The following is a 17,598-nucleotide window of genomic DNA, read 5'->3' as shown; positions in this document are numbered from 1 at the left end:
CGATGTCTTCTCTTGCGGAAACGCCCCTTCAAAGAAGCGAAATGTCACCGCCATAAGAGAAATATAACCGGGAACGGTTAACGGAGGACTTAACCTTCGCCTTTTTAACCCAGCGACTAAAAAAGCGATCAAATCACATCGAGAAACCCCCGCCCCCCCCCCCCCCCCCCCCCCCCCTCTTCACCGTCCCTCTCGCCCATCGTAACCCCCTCCACGCGTTCCCTCCTCGGTTCCGATCGCCTCCGCGGCCGATCCCTGCGATCCCCATCCGACGGCCCTCAGATCCCGCTCCGCTGCCACTGCTGCCGACGACGACCGCCTTTTCGCGTCCGGTCTGACTCGGATTCCCTGGTGGCTGGGATGGACAGCTTGAGGAGAGGCGGATCCGCGAGGCTTTGCTGTTGAGGGGAGGAACGAGACAAGATGCCTGGTCTGTTGACGAGGAGCGCGCAACTCGGCAGTGCCCTGGCGCCCGCCCGATCGGCGTCGCCCGATGGCATCTGGTCCAAGCACCGCGATAGCATCACCTTCGATCGGCTACAGAAGGTAATTGCTCGGATCGATCGGTTTTGGTGTCTCGATTTGTCTTCACGTCTGTTTGAGCTTAGTTCTTGATTTGGATCTGGTTTTTTTTATTTTTTTGCTTTCCTTTTCTGAGTTGTGGATTGATTTTTGGGGGTTTTACATGAGATAAATCTTCATTTGTTTGGATGAGAGGGTAGAATGGTTCGGGAATTTATATGGAGCAAATTACGTTTTGGCTTCGATAAGATGACACAAAAACCAGGGCCGAAACAGGAGGTTATCAGCATATCTTAATATGTTCACTGTATGCTTATATTGGGCAGTACGAATTTAGGTCCAACAATCTGTTATGCTCGTGTTTGACAAATATTAATTGCTGAACAGGCCGGCTTGCATTTTTAGATATAAGTGAACGATGAACAAAGAAAATAAAAGAAGTCTCTCTTGGGACTCCTATGTTGTTTTGCCAACTAATAAACAATGATGCCTTTTCTGTTCTTGATGAATTTATTTTTATTCATTTATTAATTTACATGGTTTGGTATGCCAAGCATTAATCTTATTATCAATGCAAATGAATTAGTTCTGGAGCGAGCTACCCCTTCACACACGAAAGGAGCTCCTGAGACTAGATAAACAGACACTGTTTGAACAAGCTAGAAGGAACCTCTACTGTTCCAGGTGCAACGGATTGCTTCTGGAAGGCTTCTCACAGATTATCACCTATGGAAAGTCATTGCAGCAGGAAGGTGCCAGTTTTCGATATTTTGGTAGTGAAGGAACTTGCCAATCTCAGTACAGAAATGATCATGAGGTGCAGGATCCATCATTGCATCCTTGGGGAGGCCTGACAGCGACTAAGAATGGTGTTCTGACAGTTCTCGACTGCTTCATATGTGCAAGGTCACTGAAGACACTCCAGAATGTAAGTAATACGTGCTATTGTGATCCTTCTTTTTAGTGTTTTAAAACATGTAATTTTATAGCTTAATGCAATATTTTTGCTTATTCTGATCTGCCAACCTTGTAGGTATCCTTAATTTGTATGGTTCTCTCTTTTCTACATCTGATCTTTCTATTTCTTGCCTTTCTACATATGGTCTTTTGGTGTAGGTAGATTTCCTTTGTTGATCTTAACCTTACCAAGAAAATTATTAGTTTCAAAGTGGCAGACTAATAATCCATCTTATTGCATTACCATGTTTCTTTTCTGATTATCACATTGTTGAAATGCATCACTCTTCCATTTTTGGTTGTTGTGTAGGTGTTTGATAGTGCTCGAGCTAGGGAACATGAACGTGAATTGCTTTACCCTGACGCGTGCGGTGGTGAAGGCCGGGGTTGGATTAGCCAAGGGATGGCTAATTATGGTAGAGGGCATGGAACCCGAGAAACCTGTGCTTTGCACACTGCAAGGCTTTCGTGTGATACACTTGTGGATTTTTGGTCTGCCCTGGGCGAGGAAACTAGATCATCCCTCCTGCGTATGAAGGAAGAAGATTTCATTGAGAGGCTTATGTACAGGTGGGAATTATTTTTCCTCTTAATTTTGTTTTCTTTTGTGGGAACATCTTTTTCATAGGGGATAATGATTCTTAATAAGTTACTATCAACTGAAAAAAAAGGTAGTGGTTGGTACCAAGGTTTGCCGTACCGGACTGTACCGCCCGGTACGGGCGGTACGTACCGGTCCGACAGGCTAGCGGTACGCGGACCGCCCTGTACCGGTCCGACAGGCTAGCGGTGCTACAGTGCTCGGTACACCTGGGTGTACCGCTCGGTACACCTGGGTGTACCGCTCGGTACACCTGGGTGTACCGAGCGGTATACCGTACCGTACCGGTACCGAGCCCGGGTCGAAACGCCGGTACGGTACGGTACGGCGAACCTTGGTTGGTACTAAGTTACTATAAGCATTCTATATGCATATATGGTCTATAAAGTATTTAACTAAAAGAATGCTGTCCTACCATAGAATCTCAGACAGTTGTTTTTGGCAAGGATAATGATCATTTGAACCAAAAGAGGAAAGAAGAGGTTGTTGCTAGACTGAACTACAAAACTTTAAAGATCAAGCTTATCGTATTGGTATGTCTGTATAGGCTCCAAGGTAATTTTTAAAGATAAATAGAGCAGATAGCTTCTATCCCCAAAATTGTTAGTTATTAGATTGAGAGTGATGTTAGATGCAAATAGCTGGTAACTGAACAATAAAACAATTGAAGTTGTGTTTGATTGCAGAAGATTGAAAGTGAAATAGGACGGACAACGGGAAAAAGTCATGTTGACAAAGAGAGTGAATGATTATAGGGTAAATATTTAACAGAATTTTAGCCGAGAAAAAAAAAGGGTATTCTAACTGCTATTGATGTAGTTGCTCAACTAGTTCAATGGCTTCTTGAAGTTTGATGGTAATTTGTATTTGAACTTTAGCATGGTAATACCATGATTGAAGTTATTAACCTTAGCCTTTATTACATAAAGGAAGGAGGATGTATTGGAAAATTTTGTGAAGATGATTAAACTAAGTACATCATATCATCTTCAACTTTCTAAATCCCATAATATTGTTGATTCTGTAGTCTAGAATTGCTCTGGCTTGGTGCCCATCACAGGCATTCTATACCACTCTAGGTTATAAACATGCCAGCTTTGTTCGAAGTGGTCTCACAGTTAACTTGTAGTTTATTGTTTTAACCAAGGTTTTAAAAACCTATTGGACTGGTACCTATCAAGTGACATTTATTGGTCTAGTCCGGTATGCACAACTTGTATTTTCTGGTTGTATAGACTGGTATCTACAGCTATCAGCAATACATACTGACTCATGTTCTTGGTTTGACCAGTTGATATCCACCGGTAAGTATGTATTGGTTGTTATTTACTGGTCCAACTGTTACATACCAATCAATGTGCCACAGAAACTTATTTGCAATAGGTGGTTACTTTTCAAAAGAAAAGAAGCTTGAAAAAGTCTAAGAAGAGAGATGAATTGAATGGATATGACAATTAAAGGAGGAAGCTATGAACCGGTGTATTTACAACTTTATGGCTCCAATCATCTTCATATGAATACATTACAAATTCCATGCATTCATAGGCAGAATATGCGGCTGCTTTTTTTCTTTTTGTTCCTCATAATATGATTATTTTTTACTTAACTATTGTTGTTATTTTTGGCATTGTACATAGGTCCTTATAGCATTTACCTCTTACACATTTGCCCATTTGGTTTTATTCATCCTTCAAATAGGTCTTTAATGAATCTCATCCTATAGTTGGTTAATATTACTGTTTATTTGTACTGAATTTCATGGTTTCTTATTTGATACTTGTTAATATTCCTTTAGTAATATTTACAATATTTAAATGTGAACATACATGCACTATGCAGAACCTTGACCTCCTGCATAAGTCAACCACTTCTCTGAACATTTGCTTGCTTACTACTGTTGTAAATTCAATTTCAATGCCACAGGTTTGACAGCAAGAGGTTTTGCAGAGATTGCAGAAGAAATGTCGTTCGTGAATTCAAGGAGTTGAAAGAATTGAAGCGCATGCGGAAGCAACCTCGCTGCACTAAGTGGTTTTGTGTTGCAGATTCAGCTTTCCAATATGAGGTTTGCTTCGCCAGAAATATCAGTGATGATAATGTTATCTTTATTTTGCTTGTCCAAATTGTCATCTTAATGTTAAATTTCTCTTCTCAAATGCGATCTGTTACAAAATTCATTATCAAAACTTTGAATGTTCTTTGCTAATCAAGGTACCAAATGACTTTGACATATTTACATGTTCAGGTATCAGAGGATACTGTTCAAGCTGACTGGCACCAGTCTTTTACTGATACAGTTGGAACTTATCACCATTTTGAATGGGCAATTGGAACTGGTGAAGGACAAACAGATATATTGGACTTTGAAGATGTAGGCATGAACGGAAGGGTCCAAGTGACTGGACTTGATCTGGGTGGTTTAGGTGCATGCTTTATTACATTAAGAGCTTGGAAACTCGATGGTCGTTGCACTGAACTCTGTGTAAAAGCTCATGCACTCAAGGGACAACATTGTGTCCATCGCAGGCTTATAGTAGGTGATGGTTTTGTGACAATAACAGTGGGGGAAAGTATTAGAAGGTTTTTTGAACATGCTGAGGAAGCTGAGGAAGAAGAGGTATTTGCCATGGGAATGTGATTTTTGTTAATGCTTATAAATAAGATATTTGTTAGTGATGATACTATTCGTATTCACCAAATTTCTTTTAGTTTTCTTACATTCTATTTTGTCTGGCTTATTGATTATCTGCAACAAAGGATGATGATGTAATGGATAAAGATGGAGATGAACTTGATGGCGGTGGTTCCCGGTCACAGAAGCATGCTAAGAGTCCTGAACTTGCTAGGGAGTTTCTTCTAGATGCTGCAACTGTAATTTTCAAAGAACAGGTATGTCTTAATTTTGATGCCATACCATCATGTTCTGCCCATAGTTGTTTTGTTCTTCCATTAGTCATATACTTCTGAAACCTTTATTTAATTACCATGATAAATTTATTTGGCATGCAGCAATTTCAATTAATTATATTTCTAGGATGCTGTTCTGACTAGGTTTAGCAAACCACCAGCAAGGTAACATAGTAATGAAAACTACATTTGGGACTCAGGTTACCATCACGTCATCTCAAATTTTGAATAATGATGACACGGGGGATTTTGACTGGTATAATGCATCTTGGCAAGATACATCAACACACTTGCTTGCCTGAATTGGTCAGAAATTCTAGCTATAACGCAAATTAATTGGTGCCAGTAAGATTTAGACAACACAGGTTGGTGCAATATTCCTTGTGCTGATTGAAACTTGAACTATCACAACCTAGAAAGCATTCTGTACATATCATTTATTTTACACCAACATACTCTTCATTTATTGCTGTCACTTCTGCATGCATGGATAAAAATAGTTTGGTACTCCAGGAACAACTTCAAACATAGGGTTGCAAAATATGAAAAAAAATCAAGGATATGATAAATAAAGAGAAGAGTGGTCAAAGAGAAGTTGTTTCTTGCGTCTATGAATAAAAAAAAAATGCAGTGATAATGTTATTCATGGCAGCAGGTACAGTGTGTGTTTATCTTTATTACTTCAGACAATGTGGTTCTTGCATCTGTCACGTTGTTGATCAATGATTTTCAAGAGCCATCTGGTGGAACGAGTTATATAACTTTGTAGTATTACACGTCCCTTGTGTTTATATTAGGCTGTATTACAGTAAAGGCCTTTTATCTTTATGTTTCTTAGTTATAGCTTGAACATAAATCTTCATTGGACCTGATAATCCAATGTGAACCTGATAATATTTCTGGATCCAATAGCTCATCATATCAGATATGAATTGGAATCCTAGGTGGCTATGACCCTGCTCTATTTGATAGCACCAGTAAAAGTATATTCTTGGAAAGGAGAAAGAGGGAAAACATGAATCATGTATTGTACCAATTCTCTCATATGCATACAATGAAAAGACCAAGCATCACTTTGTAACTAACTGGTTATGTTCTCCCAGGTGGAAAAGGCTTTCAGAGAAGGTACAGCACGGCAAAATGCACACTGTATATTTGTTTGTCTTGCGCTAAAATTGCTGGAAGAACGGCTTCATGTTGCTTGTAAAGAAATTATTACATTAGAAAAGCAGGTATGCTGTTGTTGCTGGGCTATTCAATTAAAATTTAAAACCAAAATTTTCCATTTTAAAATGGCAGGAAGGTTATGTGAAGTGGCCATTGTTTTACATTTTAATTTCATCTAATAATCTTTCAGACTAGACTTCTTGAGGAAGAGGAAAAAGAGAAAAACAAAGAAGAAGAGCGTAAGGAGAGGAGGAGGACAAAAGAACGGGAAAAGAAGCTTAGAAGAAAAGAGAGGCTAAAAGAGAAAGGGAAGGAAAGGAAGCTTATTGAATCAAAGTCACTTTGTGATGTTTTTCCTGCAACTACAAATGGATCATCCTCAAGTACTCATGGTGAATCAATTAACATTCCTGATTCTGGAGATTTTGTTAGTGAACCAAGAGATATTTCTCTGCTTGAATGCCCTGTTTCTCCTGATATTGCTGATGAACTATCCTCATGTGGAAGTATTTACATGACTGATGCTCTACCACAGCAAACCGATGTTTATGAAAAATTTTATAACAGGAATGCATCCGAGTGTTCAAAATCATTGAACCGGAAATTGAGACCTAGGAAAGATTATCTTTTTGATCAGGCATCCAACTGGTATGATAGACGTCGATGTTATATTAGTGATGAGTGTATCAATCAACAAGAGGAGGCTGATTCCAGGGTATGTTCTTCTAGGGGCATAAATGGCTTGCGCAGGCCACCAAGAGAAAGGTTTGTGAAGAATAATCATCGAAAATGCAATCTCAAATTTCACTGTTCACATTCTAGAGTTCGAGATAAATTTGACCTTCAGTCTTGTAGATGTCAACAAGATGATTACAGTGAAAAGGATGGGTATCACATTTCTATGATTAGATTGGGTAGGGAGATCAAGACTGTCAGTAAAACAGAACGTGCGATGGATTTGCCTAGGTGTTCCTATCGGAATGCCAAATACGGTAATGGCTGTTACTTGCCAGATAATCTTGGCAGTATGAAAACAAAGCATGTTGGTGATACTGCAAGCAAAGAGATTCTCCATACAAAGCAGATTTGGGAGCCACTGGCTGCACGGAAAAAGTGCTCTACAGGCAATCCTGATTCTAAGAACACCCTGAGAACTGTTAGTGGGGTTGAACCCTTGAAGGAGATTGGTTTTGACAAAGGTGAAAATGGACATCATCAACCTATTGGATTTGAGTCATTTGATAATATGTGCTCATCCGAGTGTTCAGGCAAAGTTGACACTTCGATTAGTTGTCAGTATCATGAAGATCATGATAATTCAGACAAGTTTGGTTCTAATATTAACACTGCTTTTCAGAATGGATTTGGCCTTGTAAAAAGGACAGAATATCATTCAAACAATAATATAGAAGAAAAACAGAGCCCCATTAAAATCAGTTGTTCTGAGCCAGTAAGGAGCTCTTCTAGTTCGGATAATTGCTTCTCTTGTCCTAGTGAGGGGGATGGCAGCACCAGCTCTTCAAGTCCTCAAAATGCAGAATCATCCTTGACTTCAGATTCAGAAGATGCTTGCCAACAATCTTGTGGCGGAGATGCATCAATATATAATAGTGATTCCTTCCATAGATATCTAGATGAATCTCCAGATGACAAGATTATGACAAATGGAGATGGTTCTTTGGCAAATAGTTCTGCTGGATTTCCAGCTGAGAACCATGTAGAATGTGATTTTTCAGGAGAGAACTCAAGTTCTGGCCAAGACTCAAATAATGGACGATTTGGTTTTGTTGTGGCTCCTCCACTGAATCATATGCTTCCAGTGCCAAACCATAGTATACATGTTCCATTTATTCCCTCACCAACTGTGAGCTACCATACCAGAAATGTAGGTTTGTGGTCAGCTCCTCCTTGTAATGGATTCGTGCCACTTCCTCAGGCAAATCACTGTTTGCTCCAAAGTCATCTTAGTTATGGTCTGCCGGCAAATAGACCATCAGATTTCAGCATGCATTGCAATAATGTACAACCATTGACTGTTCCTGTTTTTGACCGAAGCAAGCAATTCTTGTACCAGACAACTGACAGAATGAATGTTGGAAACTCAAAATTCCAAAACAAGCTTTCCAACTCCTGTAGGTTTCAGCAGTTACACACTTCAGTTGAACCAATAGGTAGTCAGTGTTTTCCTGGAAGGTCATTTTCAGATAGACAGCTCCCATCAAAACCATCTGCAGGGAAAAATAACAATGCTGAACATTGTGTTAAATCACATAATGAGAGTCCATCCTTCTCTTTATTTCACTTTGGTGGTCCAATGGCTGGAACTACTGCTGGATTTAATGGTAAACTACCGTCTTTGAAAGATGGAGGTATGGAAGGATTTATTTCCAACTTAAGTACAGCTCAGGGTCAGGTTTGCTCGAAAGAGGAAATAAAGGTTGAAGAGTACTGCTTATTTTCTTCTAAAAATGATGCAAGATTTTCTTTCCTTTAATGCAGTTCATCCAGCAGGTATGCTGCATTCGTTAGACTTTGCTGCTCCAGCTGTGAAAGTGTGAGCAATTGTGGTTGATATAAATAATCTTTGCCAAAAATTTTAGCATATATTCTTTGGTTGGTGTGTCCAATTTGTGCTTCTTGTTTCGGATTGTAAAAATGAAAATCGAGTGGTTGTGGTATATCTTTTTTCCTCCAAACCTCTATCATTGTTTATGAAAATTTGGTTGCTTACTATAGTATTGACATTCCTAGCACTTGGAATATATTTTCTTCAAAAGACTTGTTTTGGAAAGCCAATGTTGTTGTTTCTACAGGAGCTCATGAAGATCTTAACATCTTCATCATGAACTGGCCGAATTTTAGCAAAAAATAAAAGACACTCATATTATCGTTTAACAAGTATCTGGAAGATGTAAAATACCAAGTCAGCACAATATCTATTCAACTTTGTTCTTCTCTTTGATTTGAATTGCTCCTCAGATACTAGTTTCGATTTATCTATCCTTTCTATTCACAGAATTCTACAACATGCCTTATGAACATACAGTTTCTTTACTCAATTTACCTGACCATTGGTTTCGGAGCACTCTTGAGGATCTTTATTTTGTTTTAGATAACTTTACACTGGAGTCTTTTCCCAGCATGTTGTCATTTAAGTTTCTTCTTTAGTGGGTAAGGTGTAGGTTTCTTGCTGCAAGTGTTATCATGATCTGACTTGGTCAGGCCTATCTTAATTCTAATTCTTGATAACTTTTCGACTGATCATCTAGAATGCCTTGGAGAACAGAGTGCAACAAGCAATAGATAGAAGTATCAGACTAGGAAGTTTTGACTTGCAGAAACATAGAGCACCCAAGAATTTGCCCTGTAGAATTCTTCTCCCATGCTCAAGTTAGGAAAAATATTGTTAGGGAAAATTTTTCATATCGATCGTTGGGGAAAATATTGTCCATTTTGATTTGATGGTGTTGTGACAGATGAGCTGGTCAAACTGTAGCAGAGTTTGTTGAATGGATATTCTCCATCGTTGATACGCGTCAACTTTGTGGTTGGTTTATTTCCCCACCTCAACATTCAAAGAATGAGTTGCCTTTGCTAGATCCTGAGTTTTCTCTTGAGATTCTACCATATGACTTCCAAATAGCCACTTGAATTGTTCAAGCAAGATCATTGCTAGTTTGGTCTAGCAGATTGGAGGATTTAATAGGTGTTGTACACCTGGATTCAGAGTTTGATCAGTTTGTTTTGGTCTGTGAGCAGGTTCAAATCCTAAATGTAGTCATGATGAGGATGGTAGAGGCTAGTTGGCGTGTCAAACGTTGGTGATAACAACTGTTGTAGTGAAAGGCTAGCTATAGTTCATAAATGGGAATCGTGCTGAGAAACTATTTATTTGAACACCTTTTGATGTTCTTGTCTGATAACATTTTGGACCTACATTGACACAATTATTATTTTACTTGCTACATATGTCATGATTTCAGTTGATGTCGATCTTTTTTGATGCAAACCTGTACTGGTACAACAAAGTGAACTGGACCTGATATTTCATCTTTTTAATCTGTAGTAAGGAGAATAAATTACACTTCTTGCAAAATTCTTGAACTTTTATTGCATGATCTGAATGCAACCCATGACTGTTCTTGTTTGTTTGGCCTGGCATGCATGATTCCAATATTTGATTTCTTTGTCAAGCTTTGGAACTGGACTGCAATAATTTTTGTCCTTCAAAGTGGATATGGGGCCATGGAGAAATGAGTTGGCAGTGGTCTTCATCTCTTCTGGTTTTACAAGAGGACGTTCCTTTCTTCAACATCTTGCTGTGTTATTCACTATTAAGCATCTGTTTCTGAGGACATTAATAGATAGCTGTGGACTCCGATAGGCAACTTGATGTTTGGTAGGACTGTTGGATTAACCTGACTTTTCATTTATTGCAGGTTGGAAACAACATTATCTACCACATGAGAATGTAAGTCCAAATCCTGCAAGGCTGCATGCTTGTGCCATTTATTGTTCCTGGTCTAGCTAAAAACCAGAAGCTTAGAGGAATGTAACTCATGAAATTTTGTCCCAATTATATTAGACTAATCCATGTGAAGAAAGATAGATACATGTTCTTGGATTTCTTATAATTCATCAGTGCCCCAGTGAGATCCCTTTTATAAAAAGTGTGAATCTTGTCCCAGTGTGTGATGACAGCAATAATGATATTGGTACTGGGGCTTGATGATAATTTGTAGACAATTGTACTACTCGGTGTGCCCACCCACTGAAATGATTTCTTAGCTTCTGTGTAAAGCTAATTAGAAGAAAAATTGGATTATTGGCTGGGAAAATTATTATGTGCATGACATGGAACAGTAGAACACAGGTCTTAACATATGCAGTAGCATCACCTGACGGGAATCAATCTTCTTTTTTTTTCTTTTCTTTTTTCTTTTTGTCAGTACTCCAAAATGATTGTTGTCATGAAATTAGCTCCATTGCATCCTTCCTGCTACTGATCTTAAACTTTTAGCACTAACATCAATGTCCCTTATCATGCCTATTTCCTCAAACAAAAAGAAAGGAAAAGTTCTCTCATCATCCATGATGGTTTAGAAATAACAGTAACTTTCATATTTGGATGCATTAAATTCCAGTATGAGTGATCGATAATATTTTAATATAATTAAACTTCGCATGTGGTATGGCTGTAGAGTTTTTTTTTAAATTGTTTTCTTGTTTATTAAGTTAATTATGTAAAATAAATAAATAGAAAGAACGATGGAAGCAAAGAATATATATTTATATATATACGATTTCATATTACAGGTGCAAATCCAAACTCACGGTCTCCGTTTGCATCGACTCATAAGCAAATTGACTACTTGAAGACGAAGAAGAAATAGCAGCATTACCACTCCAACCAACGCCCGCTATATCTTCTCGTATCAGCGGCAATGGCATCACCCCATCACTACTAGGAATCAAACCCGTGCGTCCGCCGCCATGCACGCCGGCCGGAACTCTCCGTATCAATGGGCTCCCGGTGATCGGCGCCGCCGCCGCACCAGGCCCCATAAAGAAACGAGCGCCTACGCTGGCACCGGTGCGCCATGGAGAGTAGTGGGGAGGGGCAGCGGGATCAAATCCAAGACGGCAGTGGTGTAGGTGTTGGTGGTGGTAGTTGAATCCATAGACGCCATGGCCGTCGAGAGCGGATGGCTGGTGGTGGAGCGATGCCACCATGGCCGGGTGCAGCTGAGCTTGCTTCGCGTGGTGGCGCTCGCGCTTGTGGGCGTTCTGGTGGCCGCCAAGGGCTTGCGACGTGGGGAAGTGGCGGCAGCAGTAGTGGCACTCGAACCGGCGCCCGCTCTCACTCCCACCGCCCCCGCCGTCGCCGGTGTTGGTGTTGGCGGTGAGGTCCTTGGAGGATTCCTCGGCGTCGTGAGGCTCGCGGGGGTCTTCGTGAGGCTCGCGGGGGACTTCGACGCCAAAGAGGCGGATGCCTGAGGCGTTGGAGGAGGGCTTGTCGTGGGCGGGCCTTAAGAACGGGAGCTGGGAGAAGGCGTCCACACTCATGAAGTCGCGGGTCTCGCGCCCACCCATCTGCGTCGGAAGTGTGTAGTAAGTTTAGTAGCTTTGGAGAACACAAGATCTTGGGAGAGAGTACCAGTTGAGGACGAAGGAGAGCGATGCAGAGAGATCTTGCCGTCCTAGATTTGAGGATCGAAGTGAGAGAAACGGAGAGAAGCAGAAAGGAATTAGGAAGAAGAGTTATTGCAGGCCTCTCTCTCTTTTCTCAGGATAGGAGGTTGATCTCGTTCTTCCTTCCCATTAGCGTGAGATGCAGAGCAAGAGCTGAGATCGTTTCTTCCTCTTCTTCTTCTTCTTCTTCTTCAACAGGTTAAATGACAGAATGGCTCTCTTATGAACAAGGCTTTTGGCTTCTCAAAGAACAACCAAGCAGTGCTGTAACAACAACATCACGGCACTCTCTCTCTCTCTCTCTCTTTCTCTCGCTGTGGCTTCCATGCATGTGTAACCATCAGTCAAGATGGAAGATGTGTACGTGACAAGCTCTGGGGGTGGGACTCTCTCTGAGTGTGACACTCCATGATATTGTTTGCCCTGCAGTTTCTTTAAACCTGTTGGCTTCTTTGTATCAGCCAGTACATTAAGTGGAGGTGGTCCTGAAGCTGTTGGGTGATTTACTTTGCTAGGTGAAGATTCTTTTAATGACTGCCATATACTACCTATCTCCCCTCCTGCAACTTTCTCCTACGTTTAATGACCCATCCCCAACCCATTTCATTCTCTGGAAAGCATAAATACTTCCCATGTCAGGTATGAAGATCCTATTCTTTCCAATGAACCAACCCCAAGGTCCTTTTTTCTTCCAAATTAGATCGATCATCTTCCAACAAAGCTTATCGAGATTTTGATGAGGTTCAAAACCTCTCCGTCCTTCCATGTGAGGTGCAGTGATTCATGCTCCTTGCGGAGAGTGGTAAGGGTAAAAATAGAACCCTAACATTTGTTCCTCACTGCAGAGTTGTGTGTATGCAAAGGCTGTCCTTACATGCCACATGGTGAGTCCTTTCTGGCAAGTTCGATGTTAAGTATCTTTCAGTGAGTTTGTTCACTCCTTTTTCTAGGATGCACATAAATAGCAGCTTTGAGCTTTTGGGTATTCAGGTATCTGTTGTTCTGCATAGGTTCCAGCTGAAATAGTAAGTTGATGACCAAGTCATGGGGTCCTGACACACAAAACAACAAACCCTACAATCCAAAAGCTAAAGGTTCTACCACTCTTAAACTTCTGTGCATAACTAAATCTCTCTCTAGATCCATCTATATCTCTCCACCCTGCCCTACTTGCGCAGAAGTTTCTGCTTTAGTCATGCATGCCTGAGCCATCCTGCAGTTGTTCCTTCACAAAACTGTACAATCCCTGTCTTTATCTCTGCTCTCTTCCACCGTCGTCTACCAGCTTGGAAACCCTAACATCATCCCACTGCATCCACATTTGCTCCATTTAGGTGGCCACCTAATCAAAGTTACTTCTGTCTTTTCATGTGTCCCACCACAATTAAGTTCCCGGTACCACATGGCCTTCACAAAATTGCTTGCACCCTATCAACAACACCGTCAGAATTTTCGATCATGTAAACAAGATCTTGGCCTTGTTTCTGCTACCCTTCTCCGTTCATTGGCTCCTTCAGTGAAGTAAAGTCCTGTTGGTTGTGTCCTTCCGGCCAGATTGGCAGATCAGGACTTGATAAAAGCCACGATTCATGGATCAGTACATTCTATGCTCACTAAGTGCATGTGAACCAGTTTGATGCAGTCAGAAAGTATATCATTGAGGTCTTACTCTGCAATCTTTTTCAAGCAGCAGTTACAGTTCTTGCTTTGATGCCAAAGTCCAATCGATTATTGGTTATTATGAGTCCTACAAGTCAAATTAGCTTCATAACAATGCTTTGCTTTCATCTTGGTTGTATCATGCACAACAATGTGTTCACTACCGAGACACCATCTAGAAAGAGAGAAGATGGGGAAGGAGTACACAGTAATGTCTACTGTAGAGTTCAAGCACATCAGAGTTTTGAGAACCGCTTTCTACATGTTTTGACACCCACATCAATGTCAATATGGATGATGAGCCTGTGCTGCTCCTGCACACTTTAGTGGTGTTCTCAAGGTACTGATAACTGATAGTGCTGTCGGAAGAGAGATCCAAATTTAGGACCACCAGAGAGGGCATCTCCAAGCTGAAGTCACTAGTGATGTCCTCCGAGTGAGGCCAAAAGAGAAGAGGGGAGAGATGGGAGTTGTGGGGGTTTCTCTTTGCATGTACTGTGAATGCCCAAGTGGGATGTGGAGCCACCCCGGAGCTTCAAAATGATTGGGGCACATCCTCTTTATCTCTGGATTAGATTAGATGGATTGGACTGCTGCTATCATGGAAGATTTCCTTTCATCTATCTTTGGGAATTCCTGCTTGGCTAACATGAAGTGAGTTGTGATTAGACTTCGAAAGCCACCACAAACACACAGAATGGTAGATTCCAAATCTTTATGCCCATTTATTGGCATTTGATTGCACTTCAGATCCTTCATCTGCTAGTCCACAGCATGAAAAAACATACAACAAGTTTGAACTTCTACAGAGAAGAAATCTACATTTGTTGACTGTCTGATGCATCCATATGTTGACCTATATCGAACTTTCAATCAAACAGGTATCATTCTTTCATGATGTTTTGAGTTATATATATGCATACATATATATATTTATATTTATATGTGTATGTTAGATAGCATTGTCTTGAGTAGAATCTGGAATGAGTCTGTGGTGGTGGATGGAGAGTCTCATTGCAGCATCATTCACCACTTCTCAGTAAGAAAATAGCATCTCTTGTTTTCTTAGAGGACTCCATCGACAAACATTTCTCCATATGATCTTGAGATTATTCGATGGTGAGCATTGAGGTTTTGCCCCCACATCATGAAGAAAGCAAAGCAAAGTCCATGGTCTCAGTAGGCCATGCTTGTTTCCCCCCTCGGCCCTCTCTCTGCCATTAAAAGAAGTGATCCCAGGAAAAGTTTTATCTCTCACGTTCCTGAGAGCTTTCTATTTATCTGTAGTTGTATTTGTTGGAAATAGTTTGATGCCATTGTGGCTTTTATTAGATCCCAGATTGGAGTTTCCGAAACAGATCGCTTCAATGCAGACTCATTGCTGTTTGTGAAACTCATGTTCAAGTCCCTGTTTACATGGATCCAACTTGTGTTCTTTGCGCTCATCTGGAAATGAGGTCTTTTATCTCTTCTTGATACCTACGTTTCACCACCGTCGAAGCTCGCTCATCGGTCGAATTCAAGACCATTGATCATGTCATCTTCTTCGGTGTTACCTGAAGCAAGTGATGCTTCCATAGGCCACAGTCTGTGAATGTTTAGGTTGCACCGAATCATTATCACAGGATGGCCACAGCAGAGGATAGCCTGATGCAATCAATGACAAGGAAGCACAAGATGGCCATCGTCGCCGCAGAGATTATGGTTTCACCTGAAACTTGTCTCGCCAGGGAAAGTAATGATAGGGTTGAGACTGCATTGCTTCTTATTTGCTCGTCGAATATCTCATAATGCCACATTTCTTTTCCTTCTCTTTCTTCCCTTTTATTCTGTGTATCATTTCAGATGTGAGACTTGGAGTCATCTCACCAGAGTATGAGAAGAGGAACTCCTTAGTTTGAGCTTCCGCATTCCATCAGCAAACTCATTTGAATCTCATTTTCTGCAACTAGCATTGGTGGGAACTTATTCCTGGTGGCCTTCACAGGTTCTCTCAAAGCAATCTCAACTTAGTATCCATGTAACTTTTGGTAGGTCCTTCTTCTTTGTGAGATGACCACAAACAGCATCATATGTTGATCCTGAGGATGGCCACAGGAGGGACAACCTAACTCTTACAATAACATTGAAGCATAAAGTTAGGTGTTTGTTCCATTGGTTGGTTTCATAGGGTTGATAAAGCATTGCTCTTCATTTGAGCTTGAAAGAGGTCACTTAGGCCCACACTTTGGTCTCAGAAGCTATTTTTTCTTTCTTTTCCTTTGCCTTGTGTTGTTATTTTCTTTTCCTTTCTTTCTTCTCTTCTCTTTTGCTTTCAGTGTCTCATTTCAGATATGAAGTGAGCAATCATCTTTTTCTCCCCTCTCAGGAAAGAAAACTCATCTTACTGAACTGGTCAATAATTTCACATGGCATGAAACAAGTAGCTTCTTAGTTTGAACTTCCACATTTAATAAGCCAAGTCATTTGAATCTCATCTTCATCCTTGAAGGATCTCAAGAACAGCACTAGTTGTAAGCTAAGATTCTGCAACTAGTATTGCTGGGATCCTTATACTCTCCAGGTTCTTTCAAGTAACTAGTAGGTTCTTATTCTTTGTAGGATAACCAATTACTGCTGCTAAACTAAGTCTAGCTAAGCTCTTCTGAGATCCTTAATCCTTACAGCTTCCAGTTTCTTGCAAGTGATCCATCTCAAAGTAATATTCAAAGACCTTTAAATAGAGTAGCTATTAATCACTGATACACATCTTGAGTTATTCCATTGCTTTGCAGGTCCTACAGACAAGTAGGAATCACTTCCCAATCTCTCTCAACTTCCCATAATAATTAGCTTATACATTTTGGTACAAGTCCTCATCTCTCTCTCTCTCTCTCTCCTAGGTAGGATAACCATAACAGTAGAGATCCTTGGGCCTTGGACTATCCAGTTTTCTTCAAATAATCTCAAAAGTAACATTCAAGGAGGAGGATTTAATGGAGTATAAAGCTGTTATTGATACACCTCGAGTCATTCCATGGTTTTGCAAGCCCTACAAATAAGTAGGAATCAATCACGTCTCTCAATCTCTATTCATTTTGGTACGAGATCTGTGCATGGAACTAATTAACTAGTGTGGGTATCATGTTGTTTATGAGTACAGCATTGATGCGGTCTCCTTCATCGATCGTCTGTAGCCTTTGGCAAGTTGTATGAAGTCCCAAGGACCACAAGTCTTCTCTGTTGGACCAACAACGCCACTCCCACCCCCCCCATCATGATCCCTGACAGCATACTTGGTCATCAGGGCCATCGAGGTGATGACAGTGGAAGGTTCATTGAAGCTGTGCTAGCTGCAACGTTACTGCCCATCACTGTTTGCTTGCCCACTTCATGCGGTCAGCAATGTCAGGCTTTGTACCACAGGCAACATGGAATCAGTAGCAAACTCCAAGCAATACAAGCTATACGTCTTCGGGGCCATTCACTTGTTGTAGCGTAATAATTGTCTCAAACAATTGCAATGAGATCTGCTGGATTAAAGGAAAAATGTAATCACCCATAAATTTTCTCTAACATAAATTAATTGTCATAAATAATAAATTTTTTATTTA

At 40.6% G+C, this 17,598-nt stretch overlaps 2 protein-coding genes across 4 annotated transcripts; one reads left to right on the top strand and one right to left on the bottom strand.

Moving 5' to 3' along the window:
• The first annotated feature begins 102 nt into the window (after positions 1 to 102).
• On the top strand, positions 103 to 10,730 carry LOC135584938 (uncharacterized). Of its 3 annotated transcripts, XM_065093158.1 has the most exons (9): positions 272 to 546; positions 1,109 to 1,450; positions 1,790 to 2,049; positions 4,004 to 4,145; positions 4,326 to 4,697; positions 4,838 to 4,969; positions 6,091 to 6,219; positions 6,345 to 8,665; positions 10,594 to 10,730. In XM_065093158.1, exons 1-8 carry the CDS (start codon positions 424 to 426, stop codon positions 8,646 to 8,648), a joined length of 3,804 nt encoding a protein of 1,267 aa, XP_064949230.1. In that variant the 5' UTR covers positions 272 to 423; the 3' UTR covers positions 8,649 to 8,665; positions 10,594 to 10,730. The 3 variants fall into 3 exon arrangements, with proteins under 3 accessions (XP_064949232.1, XP_064949229.1, XP_064949230.1); XM_065093160.1 differs by lacking the exon at positions 10,594 to 10,730 and having other exon boundaries at positions 103 to 546; positions 4,028 to 4,145; positions 6,345 to 8,914; XM_065093157.1 differs by lacking the exon at positions 10,594 to 10,730 and having other exon boundaries at positions 103 to 546; positions 6,345 to 8,914.
• Positions 10,731 to 11,460: 730 nt separating this feature from the next.
• On the bottom strand, positions 11,461 to 12,719 carry LOC103995038 (zinc finger protein GIS-like). Its single transcript, XM_065091597.1, has 2 exons — positions 12,312 to 12,719; positions 11,461 to 12,247 (listed from the first exon to the last, which is right to left on the bottom strand). The coding sequence occupies exon 2, from the start codon at positions 12,245 to 12,247 to the stop codon at positions 11,465 to 11,467; it is 783 nt and encodes a 260-aa protein (XP_064947669.1). The 5' UTR covers positions 12,312 to 12,719; the 3' UTR covers positions 11,461 to 11,464.
• Positions 12,720 to 17,598: the final 4,879 nt, after the last annotated feature.

This window comes from Musa acuminata, chromosome BXJ2-1, assembly GCF_036884655.1.
Source record: "Musa acuminata AAA Group cultivar baxijiao chromosome BXJ2-1, Cavendish_Baxijiao_AAA, whole genome shotgun sequence".
NCBI classification, from domain to species: Eukaryota; Viridiplantae; Streptophyta; class Magnoliopsida; order Zingiberales; family Musaceae; genus Musa; species Musa acuminata.
This window is presented reverse-complemented; position numbering and strand designations above follow the sequence as displayed.